This window comes from Salmo salar, chromosome ssa02 (assembly GCF_905237065.1).
Source record: "Salmo salar chromosome ssa02, Ssal_v3.1, whole genome shotgun sequence".
Classification (NCBI taxonomy): domain Eukaryota; kingdom Metazoa; phylum Chordata; class Actinopteri; order Salmoniformes; family Salmonidae; genus Salmo; species Salmo salar.
Window position 1 is genome coordinate 33,571,787 of NC_059443.1, and position 22,051 is coordinate 33,593,837.

General features: G+C 41.4%; 1 protein-coding gene across 1 annotated transcript; it reads right to left on the bottom strand.

Moving 5' to 3' along the window:
* Positions 1-5,734: 5,734 nt before the first annotated feature.
* Positions 5,735-21,663, bottom strand: LOC106581283 (collagen alpha-1(I) chain). The gene is made up of 26 exons (XM_014163249.2): positions 21,397-21,663; positions 18,792-18,876; positions 18,395-18,460; positions 17,162-17,295; positions 16,914-17,054; positions 15,155-15,208; positions 14,957-15,010; positions 14,666-14,719; positions 14,296-14,349; positions 12,945-12,998; positions 12,604-12,657; positions 12,260-12,313; positions 12,072-12,125; positions 10,355-10,399; positions 9,968-10,021; positions 9,814-9,867; positions 9,415-9,468; positions 8,547-8,618; positions 8,415-8,450; positions 8,146-8,190; positions 7,996-8,028; positions 7,525-7,671; positions 7,221-7,397; positions 7,037-7,127; positions 6,806-6,883; positions 5,735-6,600 (listed from the first exon to the last, which is right to left on the bottom strand). Exons 1-26 carry the CDS (start codon positions 21,415-21,417, stop codon positions 6,389-6,391), a joined length of 1,977 nt encoding a protein of 658 aa, XP_014018724.2. The 5' UTR covers positions 21,418-21,663; the 3' UTR covers positions 5,735-6,388.
* Between the last annotated feature and the right edge of the window lie 388 nt (positions 21,664-22,051).

Sequence of the window (22,051 nt, forward strand, 5' to 3'; positions counted from 1 at the left end):
AGTATTCAGACCCCTTGACTTTTTCAACGTTCTGTTACGTTACTACCTTATTAAAAAAAAAAGTTTTAATTTCCCTCATCAATCTACACACAATACCCCATAATGACAAAGCAAAAACAGGTTTAGAAATGTTTGCTAATTTATTTATAAAAAAAACGGAAATATAACATTTACATAAGTATTCAAACCCTTTACTCAGTACTTTGTTTAAGCACCTTTGGCAGCGATTAGAGCATCGAGTCTTCTTGGCACCTGTATTTGGGGAGTTTCACCCATTCTTCTCTGCAGATCCTCTCAAGCTCTGTCAAGTTGTATGGGGAGCGTTGCTGCACAGGTATTTTCAGGTCTCTCCAGAGATGTTCGATCGGGTTCAAGTTCGTGGTCTGGCTGGGCCGCTCAAGGACATTCAGAGACTTGTCCTGACGCCACTCCTACGTTGTCTTGGCTGTGTGCTTTGGGTCATTGTCCTGTTTGAAGGTGAACCTTCGGCCCAGTCTGAGGTCCTGAGCTCTCTGGAGCAGGTTTTCACTGAGCATCTCTCAGTACTTTGCTCCGTTCATCTTTCCCTTGATCCTGATTAGTCTTTCTATGAGGAATCAAGTTAAGACCCAGAAACAGACTGTTGAAGTAACAATGTTTATTGTGGCAACAGGGGCAGGCAAAGACAGGTCAAGGCAGGCAGGGGTCGAAAATCCAGGGTAAGGCAAAGAAAGGTACAGGACGGCAGGCGGACTCCGGGTCAGGGACAGGCAGAGTTCAGTAATCCAAAGGTACAGGATGGCAGGCAGGCTCAGGATCAGGCAGAGAGAGGTCAGGCGGGCGAGTACAGGGTCAGAACAGGAAAATGTCAAAAACCAGGAGGACGAGGAAAGAGAGGCTGGGAACCGATAGGAGCTGACAGGAAAAACGCTGGTTAGTTTGAACGAACAAGACAAACTGGCAACAATCAGACAGAGAACACAGGTATAAATACACAGGGGATTATAGGGAAAATGGGCGACATCTGGAGAGGGGTGGAGACAAGCACAAGGACAGGTGAAACAGATCAGGGCGTGACACTCCCAGTCCCTGTGCTGAAAGCATACTCACAGCTTGATGCTGCCACCACCATGCTTCACCGTAGGGATGGTGCCAGGTTTCCACCAGACTTGACGCTTGGCATTCAGGCCAAAGAGTTCAATCTTGGTTTCATCGGACCAGAGAATCTTGTTTCTCAAGGTCTCTGAGTCTTTAGGTGCCTTTTGGCAATCTCCAAGCAGGCTGTCATGTGCCTTTTACCACAAATGCCTGATTGGTGGAGTGCTGCAGAGACGGTTGTCCTTCTGGAAGGTTCTCCCATCTCCACAGAGGAACTCTGTCAGAGTGACCATCGGGTTCTTGGTCACCTCCCTGACCAAGAGCCTTCTCCCCCAATTGCTCAGTTTGGCCAGGAGGCCAGCTCTAGGAAGAGTCTTGCCGGTTCCAAACATCTTCCGTTTAAGAATGATGGAGGCCACTGTGTTCTTGGGGACCTTCAATGCTGCAAACATTTTTTTGTATCTTTCCTCAGATCTGTGCCTCAACACAATCCTGTCTCAGAGCTCTACAGAAAATTCCTTCAACCTCATCGCTTGGTTTTTTTCTCTAACATGCACTGTCAACTGTGAGACCTTAAATAGACAGCTGTGTGCCTTTCCAAATCATGTCCAATCAATTGAATTTACTACAGGTGGACTCCAATCAAGTTGTAGAGACATCTCAAGGATGATCAATGGAAACAGGAAACACCCGAGCTCAATTTCGAGTCTCATAGCAAAGGGTCTCAATACCTATGTAATTAAGGTATTTCTGTTTTTATTTTGTAATAAATTTGCTAAAATAAAAAATAAAAACTGTTTTCGCTTTGTCATTATGGGGTATTGTGTGAAGATTGCTGAAAAAATATCTATATTTAAATGATTTTAGAATAAGGCTGTAACATAACTAAATATGGAAAAACTCAAGGGGTCTGAATATTTTCCGAAAGCACTGTATAGGCCTATCAACCTTCTCAAATCCGGCGCATTTAAAAAAACTTGTTAGGGGCTACCGTGTTTGTTTGTAGGCACTTGCTCTCTGGACCGATACAATAGTCAGCGAGATGTGCTATTTGCCCGCTAGTACCATGTTATATATCTGTTTAAACAGTAGCCTACAATAGAAAATGAATTTTGTGATGTAACATTTTGTGCCTTGCTTTATTTGACCTTATTATTTCAAAGGATTTGAGGCTTGGTTTAAGAATTGGGGAAAACAGGACAACTGGTCATGAGATATGCTGTTGAAGATTTACGCACGGGCCTTCCATAGACTATAAGCGCAGCAGCGCACTTGCAGTTGATAGGATACTGTACCTTGGATACCGCAGATTGCTGGCTGCATGTTGCGTTAATATTGTGACGCATAATTGCCATGGGAATTTGGAATGTCCAGTCCGTAGCCGTGAGACTCTCTGTTTGGACATGGCCGAGGTGGCAGCCTGTCGCACTGTACGCACCGCACCGTATGACTCACCTCCTTCCTCATCACTGTCATCTTCTCTTGGGCATCCTCTTAGTGGCCTCTTATTGTTATACCCACTGAGTAGCTGGACCCGCGCGTTTATAGGCCTAGGCTTTGCCTTGGCAGCAAAATTACGTCATAATGGCATCGACATGATGCAATAGTAACCGTGCCATTCCAAACCAGTGTTGTGTTTGATACCACCTAAAGCGAGACTAATTCAAAACCAGACCGGAGCAAGTTGAGTCCGAGTCAAGACCAAGACCAGAGGTGGGGCTAGATCAAGTCAAGACCGAGACCAGAAAGGGGGTTAGGGGTCCGAGACCAAGTCAAGACCTGAAAAATGCGTGACTAATTCAAGACCATTAATTGTGTCAAATCTCCACCATAATAAGAGTTCAAATTGTCCAGTATTGCTGTGTTGATATGTCAGATATGTATTCTTTAGACATTCAGAATGGTGATAATAAAAAAAATCATGCTGACGGCACGAATTTCCCCCAGTTTCCCCTTAATAGTAATAGTAATAGTACTCTTCCCTACCAGCGAATCAATTCTGACGAGCGTGACAATATTTGAGGATAATTTTCTGGGAAAGTAAAGGACAGTAATGTTATTAGTAAAGTAGGAAGCCTTGGTTTCAATAGGCAATAAGATATTAATGTGTCATGAAATGAGTGTGGATATTTGGCCTGGTGAAACGGAGCTGATAATTATGAGTTTTTCACTCCGCTGGTCCAATTCAAGAAATTATGAGTCCTCACTGTCCGGAGACAGAATCAAGACCAATTAAAAATGTATCTAACATCGAGTCAAGACCGAGACACTCAATACAGATGTAGGATCTTAATTTGATCACTCCTTTGTTGCTGAGAATTTACCTGCACCTCAGGAAATGCAAACTTGTGTATTCAAGGTTTAAAAAGTTTTCTAAATTTTGTAATTTCCAGACTTGATTGGCCCTAACGAAGAATTTATCATCCCTTACAAAAATATCCATTAATTATAATCCACATAATAATTCACATTTCCTGTTGCTGCAGGATTATTTAACTGCTGAAGCAAACTGGCCTCAAGACCGGACTCAAGTAGTTCCAAACACAAAAACCGGGATAATAAACAAAAATACAAAACACAGCAGAATATAAAGTGGACAATATCATGTGGGACAACAACTCACATCTTTTGAGCTTAAAATGAAGAAAGTTGGCCCACAATTGTAGGAGACCCTCCTGCAGCTTAGAATCCTTAGCGTATTACAGTATAGATAATATGCAGTTATCAGAGCTCTATTAAAGTAAGTTTTGATGCTACAATGAGAGATTTTGAAATACACAAAATAACTTATTATTTAACAACTGTCTTCTTCTGTTTATATTTTAGGACTTGGGGCATTCCTGATTCTTTCGGTCTCTATGATCATACAATTTCTCCTGTAGATGTGGTCTGAGGGCCCTCTCCCATTGTTGGTCCTAGATTGTTGGTCCCTAAAGAACCCAGATGACATCCTTTATCCTGCCAATGAAGAACAGTTGGGCATTTGCAGTGGGTGGGACACACTACACAAACTAACATCAAACTTCAGTCAATAGTATTATGGACATCTATCTACTCAGGACCTTTATTGCTTTTTAAAGGAAGAATATGGCTTCCGCCACCAATCTAATTGTGTTTTAGTCTCATTGCTGTCTTCTATGCAGTTTTTTACCTTTTGTCTCAATACTCTGCTAACTAAGTTTACATGTAGGATGGGTGAAGTTTACATCATGTAGTTTCACCTAGGAGAGGAAGAAAGAAAGCCATAGTGTTTTTTTAATGAACACAAAATGAAACAGGAAATGTGTTGCTGCTGACCACTGCCTCAACATGTTGTGCCATGTAGACAGTGTTATTTATTACATATATTTATGAAGCTACTTATTACCTATTCATTCTAAAAAGCACAAATTACCAAAGTATGAATGTACAATTAGCTAGAAAAACAAGCTGTGAAATGGTCCATTACAAGCCAATCATCTCTCCTATGTACAATTTCTTGGCACAAATGGCAGTACTTCAATATGCCTGGGACCAATGTCAAATTGTATCTGTTTTTATGTCCCATCAAATTAAGGAATTTATTTTGCAAGATTTTAAGAATATATATTTTAAGTAGTGTCTGTTTTTAAAATAATATCCACTTTTCCTTGGACCATTTTGTATTGGTACAAATATAGCTACACCTACTGACCCCTAGATCAGACAATAAGCTTAGAGACAAGTGACTCAATGAAGTGGATAGATTTCACCAGGTAGATTTCAGAGAGATGTACTGTAAAATAGTGTTTAACACTTGGTATTAATAATACTTATTACCTGCCCCCAGTCCATACAACCAAACACTTTTATATGAACTGACAACCATCATTTTACACACATTAAGAGGAGCCCTTTTGAACACGAGCAGTGTTAAACAAGTGACTCAATCGTTTATTTTCTTGTCCGTTAATTTCGTGTGTACTTTCGTAGCATAGTTGTACGCCATGTTTTGCATGCTTTTGATGAGACTATCACCCATGTTCATGTTCTGCTCATTTTCTAATCTGTCCTGTGATGTGGTGGTGATGCATTAAAAATAAATTGTCTCCAAACATTGTGACGCTTTTCTATCAGGGTTCTGATTGCCAACATATGTACACAAAAGTACAAATGTTAAGAACACGTGTAATATAGTTGAGTTTACAGGGCTATGTTTCCGCCTTGTAATGTGTTGGGATGATTCTCAATGAAGATTGACAATGACGAAAATATCAGTTAAAAGGTGATAGGAGTTGAACATCCTGTTCATGTGAAAGTTATTATTCATGCAAAATAAATAATGTACATGAGAATCTATTTAATAAATCAAAACCTCCATCCAATGAATATAGCTAATTCATTTAATCGACAGACATTTTGTGCTGTCCTACAAATCATTGGCAGATTATCTAACTATATAAATTCCAAATGCAATACACACTGTATAACAAATGTCAATGTATTATTTTTAATATGAAATAATATCAAATAGTATGTTTTTATTTTATATTGATCAATGTTATATTGTCTGTGAACATCTGTAAATGGTCAAATAAAAAGGTTTTTCCATTAACCCGAATAACATGAGATGTCTGAAAGAGACCACATTCTCAGAAAGACGCTCAAACTGTGGCAACAAAAAAAGTGAGGACTCATCTTAAGAAAAGTAAGACAGAATTTATCTAAAACAGTGATATTTCAGAACACACAGTACATGTACTTGCGATACTTTACAAAATTATTTACATCAATTTTTATTTTCAATGTATGCGCAGCATTGTTGATCATATCAAAAACAAAACCTGACTGGTAGCCAGAGACACATGCAACTTTCATTTTCTGACAATTTCTTTTAGCCAGTTTCTCAAGCCCCTTTACTTATGGTTTGCTTGGAGGAAGACAATTGAATTTTTTGTTTTAGCATAAAAAATTCATAAGGATTGTTTGACCTAGAAAAAAAAGTGATCAATTATGCCTAAACATTAGAGTTCATTGGGAGCCTTCATCTCCCTGTGCAGAGTCCAGCATGTCCCACCAAACCCTTCCAACACTGGTGAGCCACATTGAACAATGCTCGGATTAATTCCATTTCAATAGCAGTCATTACAGGAATTGAATTAACCATTCAATTCAAAAAGATCAACGCTGTACACATTGGTCATTTCCCAGTTGAAAACTCAATGTCAACTTCAATTCCTGGTTTGGCTGAGATGTGAATGGAATTAACCCCAACATTGCCATGGAGCGACCGTCCAACATGACCCCTCATCGTGGACCATTCCTTCACCCCTTCTGAAGCTCCTTGTTGGGGTTAGATCTTGGGGCTTAGATCACGGGGTCCTTTCACTAGGCCCTGCTCCTTGCGCATCACAGGCGCGTGAATGCTGCAGTCCCGTGCCTCACAGAAGCCAGGCACTCCTGCGTTGCCCGCCATGCCAGGCTGGCCTAAAGCGCCTGTGAAACCACGGGGCCCTCTGGGACCTGCCATACCGTTATTTGGCTCTGCTGGGTGGCCTGGCAGCCCTGTAGGGAAAAAAATAAAACAATTGGCGTCTTAACAGTTCTCTTGAAAAAGAAGACTTCCTGCTAACATAAATGTTGAATAAGAACCACACAATCCCTTTTGAAGTGAATCTGGAAGTGAGTTACAAATACTTTCCAACAATTCTAAGACAAGCAATTTTGAGGTAGACCTAAGAGTTTCACACCAGTGTAAACAATTGTGTACCTCTGAGGCCTTGCTGCCCATCGTGTCCTGGCAGACCTTTACCAGGCTCACCCCCCTTTCCTTTCGGACCTTTTGTACCTGTGGAGTAAAACAAAGAGCCTGTGAGTGAACTCTGAAGCTATGACACTACAAAGGTGCTCCACTAATTTTCACTTGAAATGAGCCTTTGTGATCAGAGTTTTGTTTACCAGTTATCAAGTTTGGTTGAACTAAGACAATTGGAGTACATACCTCTTTCCCCCTCTGCCCCCTTCTGACCATCCACTCCTGTGTCCCCTTGGATGCCCCTGGCTCCTTTGACTCCAGCTTTGCCCGCTTTACCCTGAGAGAGAGAGAGGTCAACAGAACGTATCATCGTTTGGAATAAAGGCTTTCCTTAGTAGATAGGGGTTGGTTTGGGGGATGTGTGACTCACGGGTTTGCCTGATTCTCCAGTTGGTCCCCTGGTTCCGGGCGGCCCAATGAGTGTGCGGTTGTTGATGGGGCAGCCTTGGGAACACTTGGCCCGGATGGAAGCTGCATACTGGGAGATCTGGGCTGTCACCACTCCTTTACACAGCTGCAATACCTGCTCATCTGTCAGCCCAGGGCCCTGAGGTTAAAAAACAGGCAATCAATCAACCAAGCAAGTAAACAATCAATCAATCAATCAATCAGTCAGTAAAAGTTATTGCTAGATATGGGTCAATGTAAAATAAGGGGGAGACCCTGATACGCACAGGGGCACCTGGCACTCCTTTAGGTCCAGAGCCACCTTTGACGCCCAGGTCACCGCCTGGACCTGGCTCTCCTCTGGAGCCTGGGATGCCGGGGGGTCCATTTTGTCCAACAATGCCATCAGGGCCAATGGTACCTCTCTCCCCTTGCTGCCATTCAGAGATGAGGGGAAGGAGGGAGACAGAGAGAGGGGGGACACTGTTCAGTCACTGAATGCAGAAAGCCATGATTTAAACTCAATTATCTCAATACTTCTACCTAATCAAATAATTTACTTCTCAATACTTCTACCTAATTAAAACAGTTCTATTAGGATTTTATAATGTAACAGGAACTCAACACTGTACAGTATGTGCTGTTGTGTCTGCTGTCATCTAGGAACAACCTATGGTGCCAGTATTGTGGTTTCTATGTGACATAGAATGAGTTAGGGTGAAAAAAACTCATACATTCACAGAATGAAGTATACAAACCTGTCCTTTGTCACCATGTGCTCCAAAACTTCCCTGTTTGGAAAGAGGAACAGAAGCATTTTTAGTAAGAAGAAAATCAGTCCCACTACATCAATGGAAACAGGAAGTAGAGACGTGAGTGACGTCGCCTCGGCATTGTCACATGATTACCTTGTCTCCTTTCCCTCCCTTCACTCCGGTTCTTCCAACCCCACCCTGAGGAAGGAGCAATCAGCATGTGAGATGACTCAGTAAGATCCCATGGCAATGATAGGACTGCTTTTTACAGCTTATCAGTCACAAAGGAAAGACCCAAACGTAAACAGCAGATCACCAATACATATCCACTTTTACTTACTGGTGTGTGTGTGTGTTTGATTAACTGTGAGAAACGGATTGGTAATTTAGCAGTCTGATGGGGAACGTAAATAAAAGGTTACCTTCCCACCATCGGGACCTGGCTCCCCTTTGGCTCCCTAGAAACAAAGCATTAAATCAACAATTACATAATCATCAAAAGTGATGATAATTGTAGTGGTAATGACAATGTTTGAGTAATGACATATACACACAGGCTGAGCCTGCAGGCCTTTAGGTCCTGGTTTCCCTGGAACTCCTGCATCTCCTCTCTCTCCTTGAGGCCCCTATAATATGAAATACATATAGGTAAACTGCTGCAAATACTGTACACACACACTTTAGAATGAGAACCTTTGTTCAAAAACAGGAATTTTGTTGAATTTCCAATGACAGATCATCCTTAATTGTCTAAACATATAACAAGATACATGGTACTCTTGTCATAACATCTCTGACAGTTATGCTGGGGTTTTTAACTAAAACCAGCATGACCATTTTTGTTTTTACCTGACACTGAAACCTTTTCAGGGACTTTACCAACAGATCTGTTGTTTTCAGGGACTTTACCAACATATCTGTTAACTTCCTTGTTTTGACTGTCAACAATATCACATAGCTGTCTGTCCACCCACACAAAACCCTCAAGTAACATGGAATTCACATCTAATTAACAACAACACTGAGGGGAATTTACTGAGGAATGTGGAAGTGACAGTTTATGTACTGTGATCTGTAGTCTACTGTGCACATGTGATTGAGATTAGAGCACCTCATGTAGTGGTTATAATTAAACAGTAAGGCCCGAGGAGGTGTGGTATACGGCCAATATACCACGCCAAGGACTGTTCATAAGCACAACGCAACGCTGAGTGCCTGGACACAGCCCTTAACCGTAGTATATTGGCAATATACCACAAAATCCAGAGGTGCCTTATTGCTATTATAAACTGGTTTCCAACATAATTAGAGAAGTAAAAATAAATGTTTTGTCATACCCATGGTATACGGTCTCATATACCACGGCTGTCAAACAATCAGCATTCAGTGCTCGAACCACCCAGTTTATAAAGCCTGTCTTACCCCAGCTCCTACTCTCCCAAGAGGTCCCCTCACACCACGATCCCCTCTCGCGCCCTAAGAGGGAAGACTGGCCATTATTCACAAAGTATTCATTTAAGTATTAAAAGTACATGTCCACTTTTAGTTTATTTAGTAAATATTTTCTTAACTCTTATTTTCTTAAAACCGCATTGTTCGTTAAGGGCTTGTAAGTAAGCATTTCACGGTAAGGTCTACACCTGTTGTATTCGGCGCATGTGCCAAATAACATTTGATTTGAATAAATGTACTGTACAATATAACAAAATACATCCATGTCATAACACCAGAACAGGTCAACTAGAAATGTTTGGATTATACATCTCAGCCATTGTGATGATGTCATCCTGATACCCAGCATGCAATTCTCCTTCACTTTACCTTTTGTCCAAACTCTCCAGGAAAGCCGATCACCCCAGGAACTCCAAGAGGACCCTGGAAAATAAACAGTAAATGTAGTTTGTTAGGAGAAATCCCATCAACAGATTCCTTATCTATTTATTACTAATTTTGTGGTTATCATACTGATACTCACATCCTCTCCAGGCTCCCCGTCACTGCCTGGCATGCCCCCTGGGCCTTGGTCACCCTGAGAGAGAGGAAAGAGAGAGATACAAAAAAAACTGACATTGGAAGAGAAGAGAGCAAGGGAGACATTGCTACTACAGTATCAATCTCCCACATAGAGGACATGCTATAGTTATGGCCAAAAGTGTTTAACAGCCACATGACTCACGAAATCAACAATAGCAAAACCTTCAGTGAAAAGAACAGTATGCAGTTTAGGGAAAACACCCATAAACACACCATTTTTTGGGGGGGAAACAGAGTAGTTTCTGTGAAGAGTAAGGGCCAATAACTTTTGAAAGCAACCACAGTACTTTCTGTGAAAACAACACTACTCCTCTCCCCCTAAACATACCTTGTGACCGGTCTCTCCTCTGCCTCCTGGCTCTCCAGGATACCCCTATAAAACACAGAAAGAAAAAGCATGTTAGTAGGATTAATGGTCTCCCTCCATGTAGGGAATAACATAGTCTTTGTAGAGAAGGACAAACAAGAGGTCCAAATGGTATTGTTTGTATTTGGTATTTTTATTAGGATCCCCATTAGCTATTGCAAAGCAGCAGCTGCTCTTCCTGGGGTCCACACAAAACATGAAACATAATGACATAATACAGAACATCATTAGACAAGAAAAGCTCAAAGACAGAACTACATACATTTTTAAAAAGGCACACGTTGCCTACATATCAATGCATACACACAAACTATCTAGGTCAAATAGGGGAGAGGCATTGTGCCGCGAGGTGTTGCTTTATCTATTTTTGGAAACCAGGTTTGCTGTTTATTAGAGCAATATGAGATGGAAGGAAGTTCCATGCAATAAGGCCTCTATATAATACTGTACGTTTTCTTGAATTTGTTCTGGATTTGAGAACTATGAAAAGACCCCTGGTGGCATGTCTGGTGGGATAAGTGTGTGTGTGTTTGAGCTGTGTGTAAGTTGACTATGCAAACAATTTGGGATTTTCAACACATTAATGTTTCTTATAAAAAGAAGAAGGGATGCAGTCAGTCTCTCCTCAACTCTTAGCCAAGAGAGACTGGCATGCAGAGTATTTATATCATCCCTCTGATTACAATTAAGAGCAAAAAGTGCCACTCTGTTCTGGGCCAGCTGCAGCTTAACTAGGTCTTTCCTTGCAGGACCACACTACTACTGGACCACACTACTGGACAATAATCAAGATTAGACAAAACTAGAGCCTGCAGAACTTGCTTTTTGGAGTGTGGTGTCAAAAAAGCAGAGCATCTCTTTATTACGGCTAGACCTCTACCCATCTTTGCAACCATTGAATCTATATGTTTTGACCATGACAGTTTACAATCTAAGGTAACACCAAGTAATTTAGTATCCTCAACTTGTTCAACATCCACAGCATTCGGCAGGGTAGCCTAGTGGTTAGTGGGTTGGACTAGTAACCGAAAGGTTGCAAGTTCAAATCCCTGTCACGACTTCCGCCGAAGTCGGCCCCTCTCCTTGTTCGTTCGGCGGTCGACGTCACCGGCTTACTAGTCATCACCGATCTATGTTTCCCTGTTTGTTTGGTTTTGTCTTAATTGTACACACCTGTTTATGATTCCCTGATTATGTTCATTATTTAACCCTCTGGCTTTCCTGTTTGTCTTGTCCGTGATTGTTCCCTGTTTTGTGGTTGTTGGAGGTGTTTCTCCCAACCCTGTTATTTTGCTGTGGGAGAGTTTTGATTGTGGTTTTTTGAGTAAACACGTTTGTTTGCACTCATCCTTGTGTCCTGCGCCTGACTCCGCTACTTCTCTAAACAAAATCATTACAATACCCTGAGCTGACAAGGTACAAATCTGTCGTTCTGCCCCTGAACAGGCAGTTAACCCACTGTTCCTAGGCCGTCATTGAAAATTAAAATTTGTTCTTAACTGACTTGCCTAGTAAAATAAATAGAAAATTACCAGTTTCAGCTGAGGTCTAGCATTTAAGGAATGATTTGTATCAAATACAATGCTCTTAGTTTTAGAGATGTTCAGGACCCGTTTATTACTGGCCACCGATTCCAGTGAGATGAATGGTGTGACAGATACACAGACATCCATCTTACATTATAGCCCATCTCCCCATGGTCTCCTGAGAATCCAGGTGCTCCAATCTGACCCTGTGGAAGAGAAAGGATGAGATGGAAGACATTTTAGACAGGGGAAATGGAAGTTGAAGTCATAAGATAAAAAAATAAATAGTTATTCAACCACGGTTTAACCATGGTCACAAAGTGAGGTTGAATGGCGCTACCTTTTCCCCTTCTGTTCCCTCAGGACCCTGTTTCCCTTCTGCTCCAGTTGATCCCTGAGAAGAAAGGTTGGGGGAAAAAAATGTCTCAACATGGCCAGAACAAATAACAATAACTTGTATGTTGTTTATTTGTTAAATGGAAATGATCACATCACATAGCCTGTTTGAGGCTTTCACATCATAAAGTCTTGTATTGCTTCTAGTGAAAGCTGTGTAAGGAGCGAAGTGAAGAATTGATTTGAGCATGTTGAGAAGACAGTGTGTGCTGAGTTGTGGTAGCAACTCTGAGTGGTGGCAACAATTGTGATTGGATAGTGTTGAGTTGTGGTGGCCACCATGTTTACCTTGATACCTCCAGTTCCATCAGGACCACCAGGCCCTGCCTCACCAAATGGACCCTAGAAAAAGACAAAGAACTAAACACATGAGTAGGGCCAGACAGAAACATGCTGGGGATTTTGTATCAAATTTCCTTACACTCATTTGAGGAAGCACTTTATTTTACGCTACAGAAATGACCAGGTAGTGGATTTCCTTAGAAAATCCATGGTACAATGGTAATTACACAATAATAACCTATGGATTGTTTACTTGTTTATTTGAGATTAATTGAAATAAAATCTCTGATATCAAACCACATATGGTTACCTACAAAACATAACAGCTGCATTGTGTCAATACTCACAGTCTCACCCATTACCCCGACTCCTCCGCGTGGCCCCTCCATACCGATGTCACCCTGTTGAGGATAAGGAACACACTCAGGCATAGAGACAGTTTCAAATTGTCAATTAAGATTTTTTTGGTGTAATTAGCTGATATTTGTGATGGTATAGTGGTATTCTAGGATGTCATGCTGGTACTCTGTGATATCTCTGTGGTACAGTGGGGGTCTATAATGTCATACCTTTTTGCAGGTTTTACCTGATGGATACGGTAAAGAAGTCAATGAAATGCAAGCCATTCCAAATGACCATATTGGCACACATTCATCAACTCTGATCCAACAAAGTGGATATTCATAACAGGGTCAATGTGGTTACTTAGATGCGATTTGGATATATTTGTCTGTTTTCTCTGTATAACATTTACAAGTTGTCCCTTTTCAGGTTTAGAAGTGACTGCTAAATGCTAACTTCCGTTCGTTTAAGCTGGTTAGCATAGCTAGCATACTGAAATCGGTGGTGGTAGTCAAAGTCATTTTTAACTGTAATACAGTTGATTGGTGACGATGACATGAACATGTGTTGGGGTTGACATCCATAAAACCATTATACTCCAATTTTTACCTCACCATAGTGTGAAATACACATATAAACAATAGGTTAAATGTAGGATATTTTTGCTACGGGCAGTGAAAAGTTTCAGGATCTTTCCCCCATGGCCCTTTCCCCCACTCGTTTCCATGGCAAATCCATTGTTTTGGTCAGGTTCGATTGACCTCAATACTGCATCTATGGGGATTCAAACTGAATTGTGTGGTGTCAGACTGGTTCTCTGTTATGTCATACTAGTGATCTGTGGTGTCTTATGGTGCTTTCAAGACAACTCAGAATCTTGGAAACTCGGAGTTAAAATGTACCTATGTTTTTTGCGTAGCGCTTCCTGTTGGTCAATTCTGATATTTTCCAAGTGGAAAACTCGGACCTCATCATTCTACAACAAGTTTTTAAGAGTTTCTGAGTTCCAAGTTGTCTTGACCGTGGCAATACTGGTTCTCTGTAATGTCACACTGGCACTCTGTGATGTCATTTTGGAATTCCTTGATGTCATACTGGTTCCCTGTGATGTCATATTGGTTCTCGGTGGTATAACAGGGGTTTTATGTGATGTCATGCTGTTTCTTGTAGGTTTAAACTTTAGTCAAACATTATGGCGGCTTGGGCTGTTATTAGTGAACATTCGAATAAGATTTTGTGAAGGGCCACACTGTTTTTGATATGGGGTTATAATGGCTTTTTAGGTAGAGGGTGATTTTGTTTTATGTGATACATATTTTGTATGATGCCGGTCTGGTTTTGAGGAAGGGTCTTTACCTTCAGTCCTAGCACCCCAGTCTCACCTGGATCGCCAGGAAGACCAGGCAAGCCCTGTAGGAGAGAGAAAGAATGAGAGACAAGGTGCAAAAGAATGGAATAAAGTACAGACCAAGAGAGAGAATGATAAAGAGAAAGGGTGATCATAGTTGTTGAAGCTCAGCCTCTCACCTCAACTACACAACAGTGCCACTCTCCAGTTCTGAATAATAAAGAGATCACCATCTACTGGCCATAATCAATATAGAAAAAGTTACATTGCTTGTGCAATGTCGCAGAATTTAGACCAGAGCATAGAAACAGATCAGAGCAAAACAATGAAAGAGAGATACATTACATCTGTGATATCCTCTGGAGGCCTCTTACTTACCTGGGCTCCAGAGAAACCAGAGGCACCGTCCTCCCCATCAGGCCCGGATTCACCCTGTAGAGATGGCAAAAGTCAATACAGCTGTTGAGTCAAGTTCAAGTGTAATGTTGATGCCAGACTTTGTAGTTACAAACATTCCTCCCAGGGAAATACTGTTTCTCTTTTGAGGTTGTGGCAAGCGTGTTTGCCATGGGGTTGGGCAACCTGGGTTCAAGCCCTCGCTTAGGGAGTTGGATAGTGTCTAAGGCTGATTTGGGTGAGGTCTTTTATTTTACTTTTTCACTTCCTCACCTCAGGCCCTGTGTCTCCTCCTCTTCCTAGAACTCCTTTGAATCCTTTGTACCCCTGAACACAACACACAGGAACAATATCAACAACATTCCTCCAATAGGGATATGAGCAGTGATTCATTGATTAAGCACAATGGAGGGTGTAATTTGGCATGCACTATGAATTTGATATAGTGATTATACAGCAATTAACACTCACCTCCCGTCCCTGAGCCCCAGGGAAGCCATCTTTACCTTGCAGTCCTCTGGCTCCCTAGATGGACAGACAGATAGACAGACAGACAGACAGACAGAGACACACAGACAGACTGATATTTTGTTTAGTCCAGAAAACAGAAGGATACCACAGGATGGTGGTGGATGGGGTGAGTTTCCGCCATACAATGCAAATCACTTAAGGACCCAGTGAATGCTATACAAATGCAATTTAATCAGTATTAACATATTGGGGCTAGGGGGCAGTATTTTCACGGCCGGATAAAAAACGTACCCGATTTAAACTGGTTACTACTCTTGCCCAGAAACGAGAATATGCATATAATTACTATATTTGGATAGAAAACACTCTAAAGTTTCTAAAACTGTTTGAATGGTGTCTGTGAGCATAACAGAACTCATATGGCAGGCCAAAACCTGAGAAGATTCCATACAGGAAGTGCCCTGTTTGACAATTTGTTGTCCTTCTGTTGCATCTCTATCGAAAATACAGCATCTGTGCTGTAACATGACACTTTCTAAGGCTTCCATTGGCTCTCTAAAGCCGCCAGAAAGTGGAATGGGGTGTCTGCTGTCTCTGGGCAAAGTACAGCAGCAGAGTTTGTAAGTGGTCAGCCTGGGGACAGTGAGTCTGAGATGTGCGGTCACGAGACTTCTCAATTTTTTTCTTTTAGCCTTTGAATGAATACAACGTTGCCCGGTTGGAATATTATCGCTATTTTACGAGAAAAATAGCATAAAAATTGATTTAAACAGCGTTTGACATGCTTCTAAGTACGGTAATGTAATATTTAAAAAAAAATGGTCATGAAATGCGCTCGCGCGTTACCCTTCGGATAGTGACCTGAACGTACGAACAAAACAGAGGTATTTGGATATAACTATGGATTATTTGGAACCAAAACAACATTTGTTGTTGAAGTAGAAGTCCTGGGAGTGCATTCTGACGAAGAACAGCAAAGGTAATCCAATTTTTCTAATAGTAATTCTGAGTTTAGTGAGCCCCAAACTTGGTGGGTGTCAAATTAGCTAGCCTGTGATGGCCGAGCTATGTACTCAGAATATTGCAAAATGTGCTTTCGCCGAAAAGCTATTTTAAAATCTGACATAGCGATTGCATAAAGGAGTTCTGTATCTATAATTCTTAAAATAATTGTTATGTATTTTGTCATGTTTATCATGAGTAATTTAGTAAATTCACCGGAAGTTTTCGGTGGGTATGCTAGTTCTGAACATCACATGCTAATGTAAAAAGCAGTTTTTTAATATAAATATGAACTTGATTGAACAAAACATGCATGTATTGTATAACATAATGTCCTAGGAGTGTCATCTGATGAAGATCATCAAAGGTTAGTGCTGCATTTAGCTGTGGTTTTGGTTTTTGTGACATATATGCTTGCTTTGAAAATGGCTGTGTGATTATTTTTGGCAGGGAACTCTCCTGACAAAATCTAATGTTTTGCTTTCGCTGTAAAGCCTTTTTGAAATTGGACAATGTGGTTAGATTAACGAGAGCCTTGTCTTTAAAATGGTGTAAAATAGTCATATGTTTGAGAAGTTGAAGTTATAGCATTTTTGAGGTATTTGTATTTCGCGCCACGCGATTCCACTGGCTGTTGACTAGGGTGGGACGCTAGCCCATAGAAGTTAATCAGCAAAGTGCATGGATGTTTGCTATTTATAAGGTTCTAAATTCCATTTGCATGGCGTTGAGCGTTAGGTTAGAGTCTTCGTCCTACCTTGGGCCCGGCAAACCCAGCGAACCCTGGCTCTCCTGGCTCACAGTTACAGTCTGTTGGCCCCTCCTCCCCCAGAGAAGCCTCCCCACCACCAGGGGCCTGGAGCGACTCTTCGTAGTAGGGCTCCTGCTCGTATGGCACCTGCAGTTATAACATGATATCACATTACATGACAGAACACAATGTTACATGACATGCCATTACTAAACATTACACATAACATACTTTACCCCTTGACTTCCCCTCACCTGTGTGGTGGTGGTGTAGGGGTACGAGTCCTCTGTGATCATGCTCACGCTGGTGGGGGCTGGTGCATAGGGGTCATATCCAGATGAGGGTTGCTGCTCCTCATAGCTGTGAGTGTGCTCCGGTGGGTATTCCTCTGCCAGCGAGGAATGTCGAGCGGTGGAGGGGTTTAAGTGAGGCAAGTGAGAGGGAAATGTTTGCATTCTACAGGTTAGTTCATGTCAAAGGTAGCATCATACCATAGAGTTTGTACTGTAGTAGTAGTTAGTGTCTGACTGTACACCTAGTGTACTTATACGGAGTGTACAAAACACTAAGAATACCTGCTCTTTCCATGACAGACTGACCAGGTGAAAGCTATGACCCTTATTGATGTCACTTGTTAAATCCACTTCAATCAGTGTGGACGAAGGGGAGGAGACAGGTTAAAGAAGGATTTTTAAGCCTTGAGACAATTGAGACATGGATTGTGTATGTGTGCCACTCAGAGGGTGAATGAGCAAGACAAAAGATTCCTGTGTCTTTGAACGGGGTATAGTAGTAGGTGCCAGGCGCACTGGTTTGTGCCAGGAACTACAACGCTGCTGGGTTTTTCACACTCCACAGTTTCCCGTGTGTATTAAGAATGGTCCACGACCCAAAGGACATCCAGCCAACTTGACACAACCGTGGGAAGCATTAGAGTCAACATGGGCCAGCATCCCTGTGGAACACTTTCGACCGCTTGTAGAGTCCATGACCTTAAGAATTGAGGCTGTTCTGAGGGCAAAAGGGGGTGCACACTCAATATTAGGAAGGTGTTCATAATGTTTTGTACACTCAGTGTATATTTTGGATCCAGGTGGGTATTAAAATACTTTATAATCTGACCACACCTGTCGATTTCCATCCAATGATGTATACAAACCCTGGATTGCTGATGCTATGTATTGGCCATTGAGAGGCTTTGAAGCCACAGGTCAGCCATATTGGCACTCCCCAGTAGGAGCAGTCCTCCATAGGAATTAATGGAATTCTACAGTATTTCAATGAAATGTTCCAAGTATTTAAGTATTTTTGTGTTGCGGTGGGGACAGACATTGTTCCCACCAGCAATTCACATTATTCATGAAAAATGCTTTGGTTTGTTGATGCATATAAGCCATTTGGAGGAGGCATAAAGGGGTTCTTGAAGGCTTGGACCAAACTCTGGCTTTTGACTAGAGGAAGGGACTTTGCTATGTTGTAGTTATTACCTGGTTGTGGGTATCCTGAATGCTCATAGTTGTCGACCAAGGAGCCCTCATAGGTGTGTTCATCACCTAATATGACACAAAACAATAATTGAAAAAGCCTGAAACAATAATTGAACAAGCCTGAAACCTCCCCAGTAAAATGATAGTCTGTTTACAAAACAAATTAGCCGGTTATTAGATAGATAAACCAATGTAATGTTTGTACACAATTATCAAAAATGATTCATTGTGGTGACATGAGAATATAAGTCTATACATTTTAACCACAATCTAGGTCAACTGAAATAAAATCAAGATATAACCTACTGTTTTTGCTTACCTCTAAAAATGTGGATAATTTGCAGTAGCTATTGGCGCGAAGGCTAATGGTGCTAATAGTGCACGTCAGGCAGCTCACCTGAGTGGTAACCAGAGTACTCGTCCTGCGCGTGGGAGGGGAGGATGCACAATAGGAGCACGAGCAGCGGCGAGATAACCGACACCTGTAGAAAAGGCGGGGAAAACAAAGCAAGGTTAAAACGACCATGTAGGCTGTAGCCTATTTCGTCGCCGCTATAAAGATAAACAAAAGGTAATGGCTGGAAGACCTACCTTTGTTGGGAGATGGAAGACCTCTCTGCTCAAAATGAATAGCCTGCATGCGCTCTTATTTCGTTACACTTTTAACTCGTTAAATTAATACATGTTTTGAGGACGAAAAATTAGGGGACTGTAGACGTCTAGGCTAATGAGGGCTAATGGATCACTAAGAACGTTTTATACCCAATTATCATAGCCCTTTTAAAATGTCTGCTATATCGCCCTCTGGTGGTGTTTACGCACATAACTCCTTCAACTCAAGACCCTGCTTTCTTGTCTAGGCATTCCAGACATGTATTAATTGCCCACTTGTAGGCTATGTAACATATATGAATAATATTCAACATTTATATGGTCTATATTTGACTAATTTCTTGACAAACATCAGATTTCATATCAATCATAATATGACATCTGTAAGGTCTATAGTCATATGTCATATAGGCCTGCAGTAAGCCTAGGCTACAGTTGGAGTAGGCTAAATGTCTACATTTAAGCCTACCTACTAGGCCTATGATTAATCTGCTAAATAAGAAAAATGCGAACTTTTTTTTCATAAAACTGTATACTGTATGACAAGCAGCAAGTGTGTGTATCCTACTTCAAAATGAATTCACAGAAGCAACAATTTCTGGAGTTGTTGCTTGGGGTTGTTGAAAAAAAAATTGGGCTGCAAGGTGGCCTATCAGACCATCACTAGAAAAGGCTATATGTTATTAGGGGAGATGACCAAAGATGGTCTGTGGTTGGGTAGTTGGCTGGAAAATTGGGTAAATATTTGTTAAAAGACACACTGGAACATGTCACGAAGCCTACATTTCTGGTATTGAGCCATATGGCTAAATCATGTCCAAAAATAGAGTACCATGTTTTTATTTTCCAGAGAGAAAATGGGCCAATAAACTGAAGTCATATCCTTGGATTAACAGCAGCCTATTGCATGTCACATGACATGATACATGTGGGAGGAGATTCTGCAGGGATCAGCCACCCAGGTGATAGGGTTGTATTATGCTCTGTAGATTTAGGCAAGAGCTCATCTGTGCCTTGAACAAGATGGAGATGAGAAATACAAGCTCAAAAAGCTCTTTGTTAGGGTAAAACCACAGGCTGAGCCACAGCAGTTCTCAGGCCCTTATCACATTCCAGGGCACTTTCTCTGTACTCTAAAGGCTCTCTTCATCCCACTCCTCTGAGACAGTAAAAGGCCTTTTCTCTGTTTGCTGTGATGTCAAGCAGCCGTCTGTCCACCATGAGTCCACCACTTTCCATCCATGCCATTTCCAGCTTTTTATTCAAAACTCCAAAGAGGACATCATCAATAAAACACTTGTGCAGTAGTCTATAATGGACTTAAATACATTATTAAAAGACAATGAATAAGAGCACCTGAGCAATAAATAAATGTCAGTGTATACATGACAAATGGTACTCAATGATAACACAGATAATTTAGTCTATCTGTTGAAATAAACCAATTGATTTGGAGTATTCCATACATTACCTGGACAAGTACCCAGAATGCTTTGCAATGCCATACGTCTGCCTGGTGGTGTAAATCGGTGATCCCCACCGACCTCCAGGCCCCCTGGGACACTGAGGTGCAGTGTGGGATACAGACTGCACACCTCCACTAACCCTAATCCTTCCATTTGAACAGTTAGTAGTCATGAAAAAAGCTTCCTTACTTAGACTAATTCTCCAATATAATCACTATTCATTGAATAGTAATACACTATCCACAAAGAATTGCTGCAACAAGAAGAAAAGCAACTGCTTCCATCTGTATCCAGTGTAAACTGAGATCCTGGACTTCTTGAATGATGCAAATTTGATATTGTTAATTTATATTTATCTACCGTTAACAAAAAAACATACATTTACCCAAACTGTCAAACAACAAAATCACCTCTCAAAGTTGTAAGGTTTTAAGCTTTGTCGGTTGACTTGCTGTTGTGTGCAGTGGAGTGCTCTGTAGGGTAAATAAAGTCAAATCGGCACATTCCTGAGAAACGTACAAACTAAAGTAATTACCTCCTAACTAGCCATAATTCAGAGGGAACTCAAACACTGTTAGGGGCTGCATGTGACCCACTAGGCTAATCATCCTGAAAATTGGTCACATAGTATTCATTTAAACACCAATGTATATTTAGGTTTCTTTATGCTCACAAATCAGTCCATGTCAAATACACTCTCACACAGTACCAAAAATAAACCCTCATTACCGCATCATTACACAACCAATAGTTAGATTAGGTTCCCCAATCCAGCATCACTAAATACACCACCTGCGGACCAGAGAACCTAGGCCCAAGAACCACACTACACTATTGGACCAAACACAGAGTTCACATCCAGAACCTGGCATAGCAACATCTCAGAAACCTGCTTAGACCGTAGTCCCTGCTCTGCTTGCTTACCTTCACCCTGGGGCCTCCCATGGTGCTGGTTCTGTCTGTTTGGTTCTGTATAATCCACTGAGACCAGACCCTCACTCAACGTATCGGATAGTCCACAGGTTTATTTTAAATAAAGACAGAAAAGCCCAGTTTATTTCCTCCCTGAACTGTGCTCCTTACAGCATTCTCGCTCCCCACTCACAGCACTGGTTCCCCTTCCTTTCCCTTGCTCTCCCTCTCTCAGGTATCCATAAGGTTCTCAGGCAGCCTCTTCTCCTCGACAGGGTGAGAAATACCTGAGTCTAACCCTAACCCCAAATACACACAGGGGCTGAGACCCAGACAGGAGAGAGAGAAGAGAGGGTTGACAGAGTAAGGAGAATATAATAAATACAGAGAACGGGGTTTAAAATAGAGATGAGGAGACTAGCGCAGGGTCCATTTTGTTGTGAGCATTTCAGTAGACTGACACAGTTCTGCAGGTGGTGAATACCCCAATAACTAAAACCATTCACAAGTTGACATTTGGAGCTATGTTCAAGTAGTACAGTGAAGGTTAAGGTCAATTCTACAGTCATTCAGTCCAAAAAAAATCTATTGACATTCTGATAATGAATTGAATACCAATTTAAAGTAACGGTTTAACAGGTGATCAAACTCAGTACCAATTGAATAG

Bases quoted from the DNA above. Each gene is read 5' to 3' on its own strand.
- LOC106581283 (XM_014163249.2), bottom strand. From the start codon at position 21,417: ATGGGAGGCCCCAGGGTGAAG. The intron at 17,055-17,161 runs GTGAGGGGAAGT...TTATAACTGCAG, and splicing joins CCTACACCACCACCACACAG to GTGCCATACGAGCAGGAGCC. The intron at 12,658-12,944 runs GTGAGTATTGAC...GTCTTTTTCTAG, and splicing joins TCGGGGTAATGGGTGAGACT to GGTCCATTTGGTGAGGCAGG.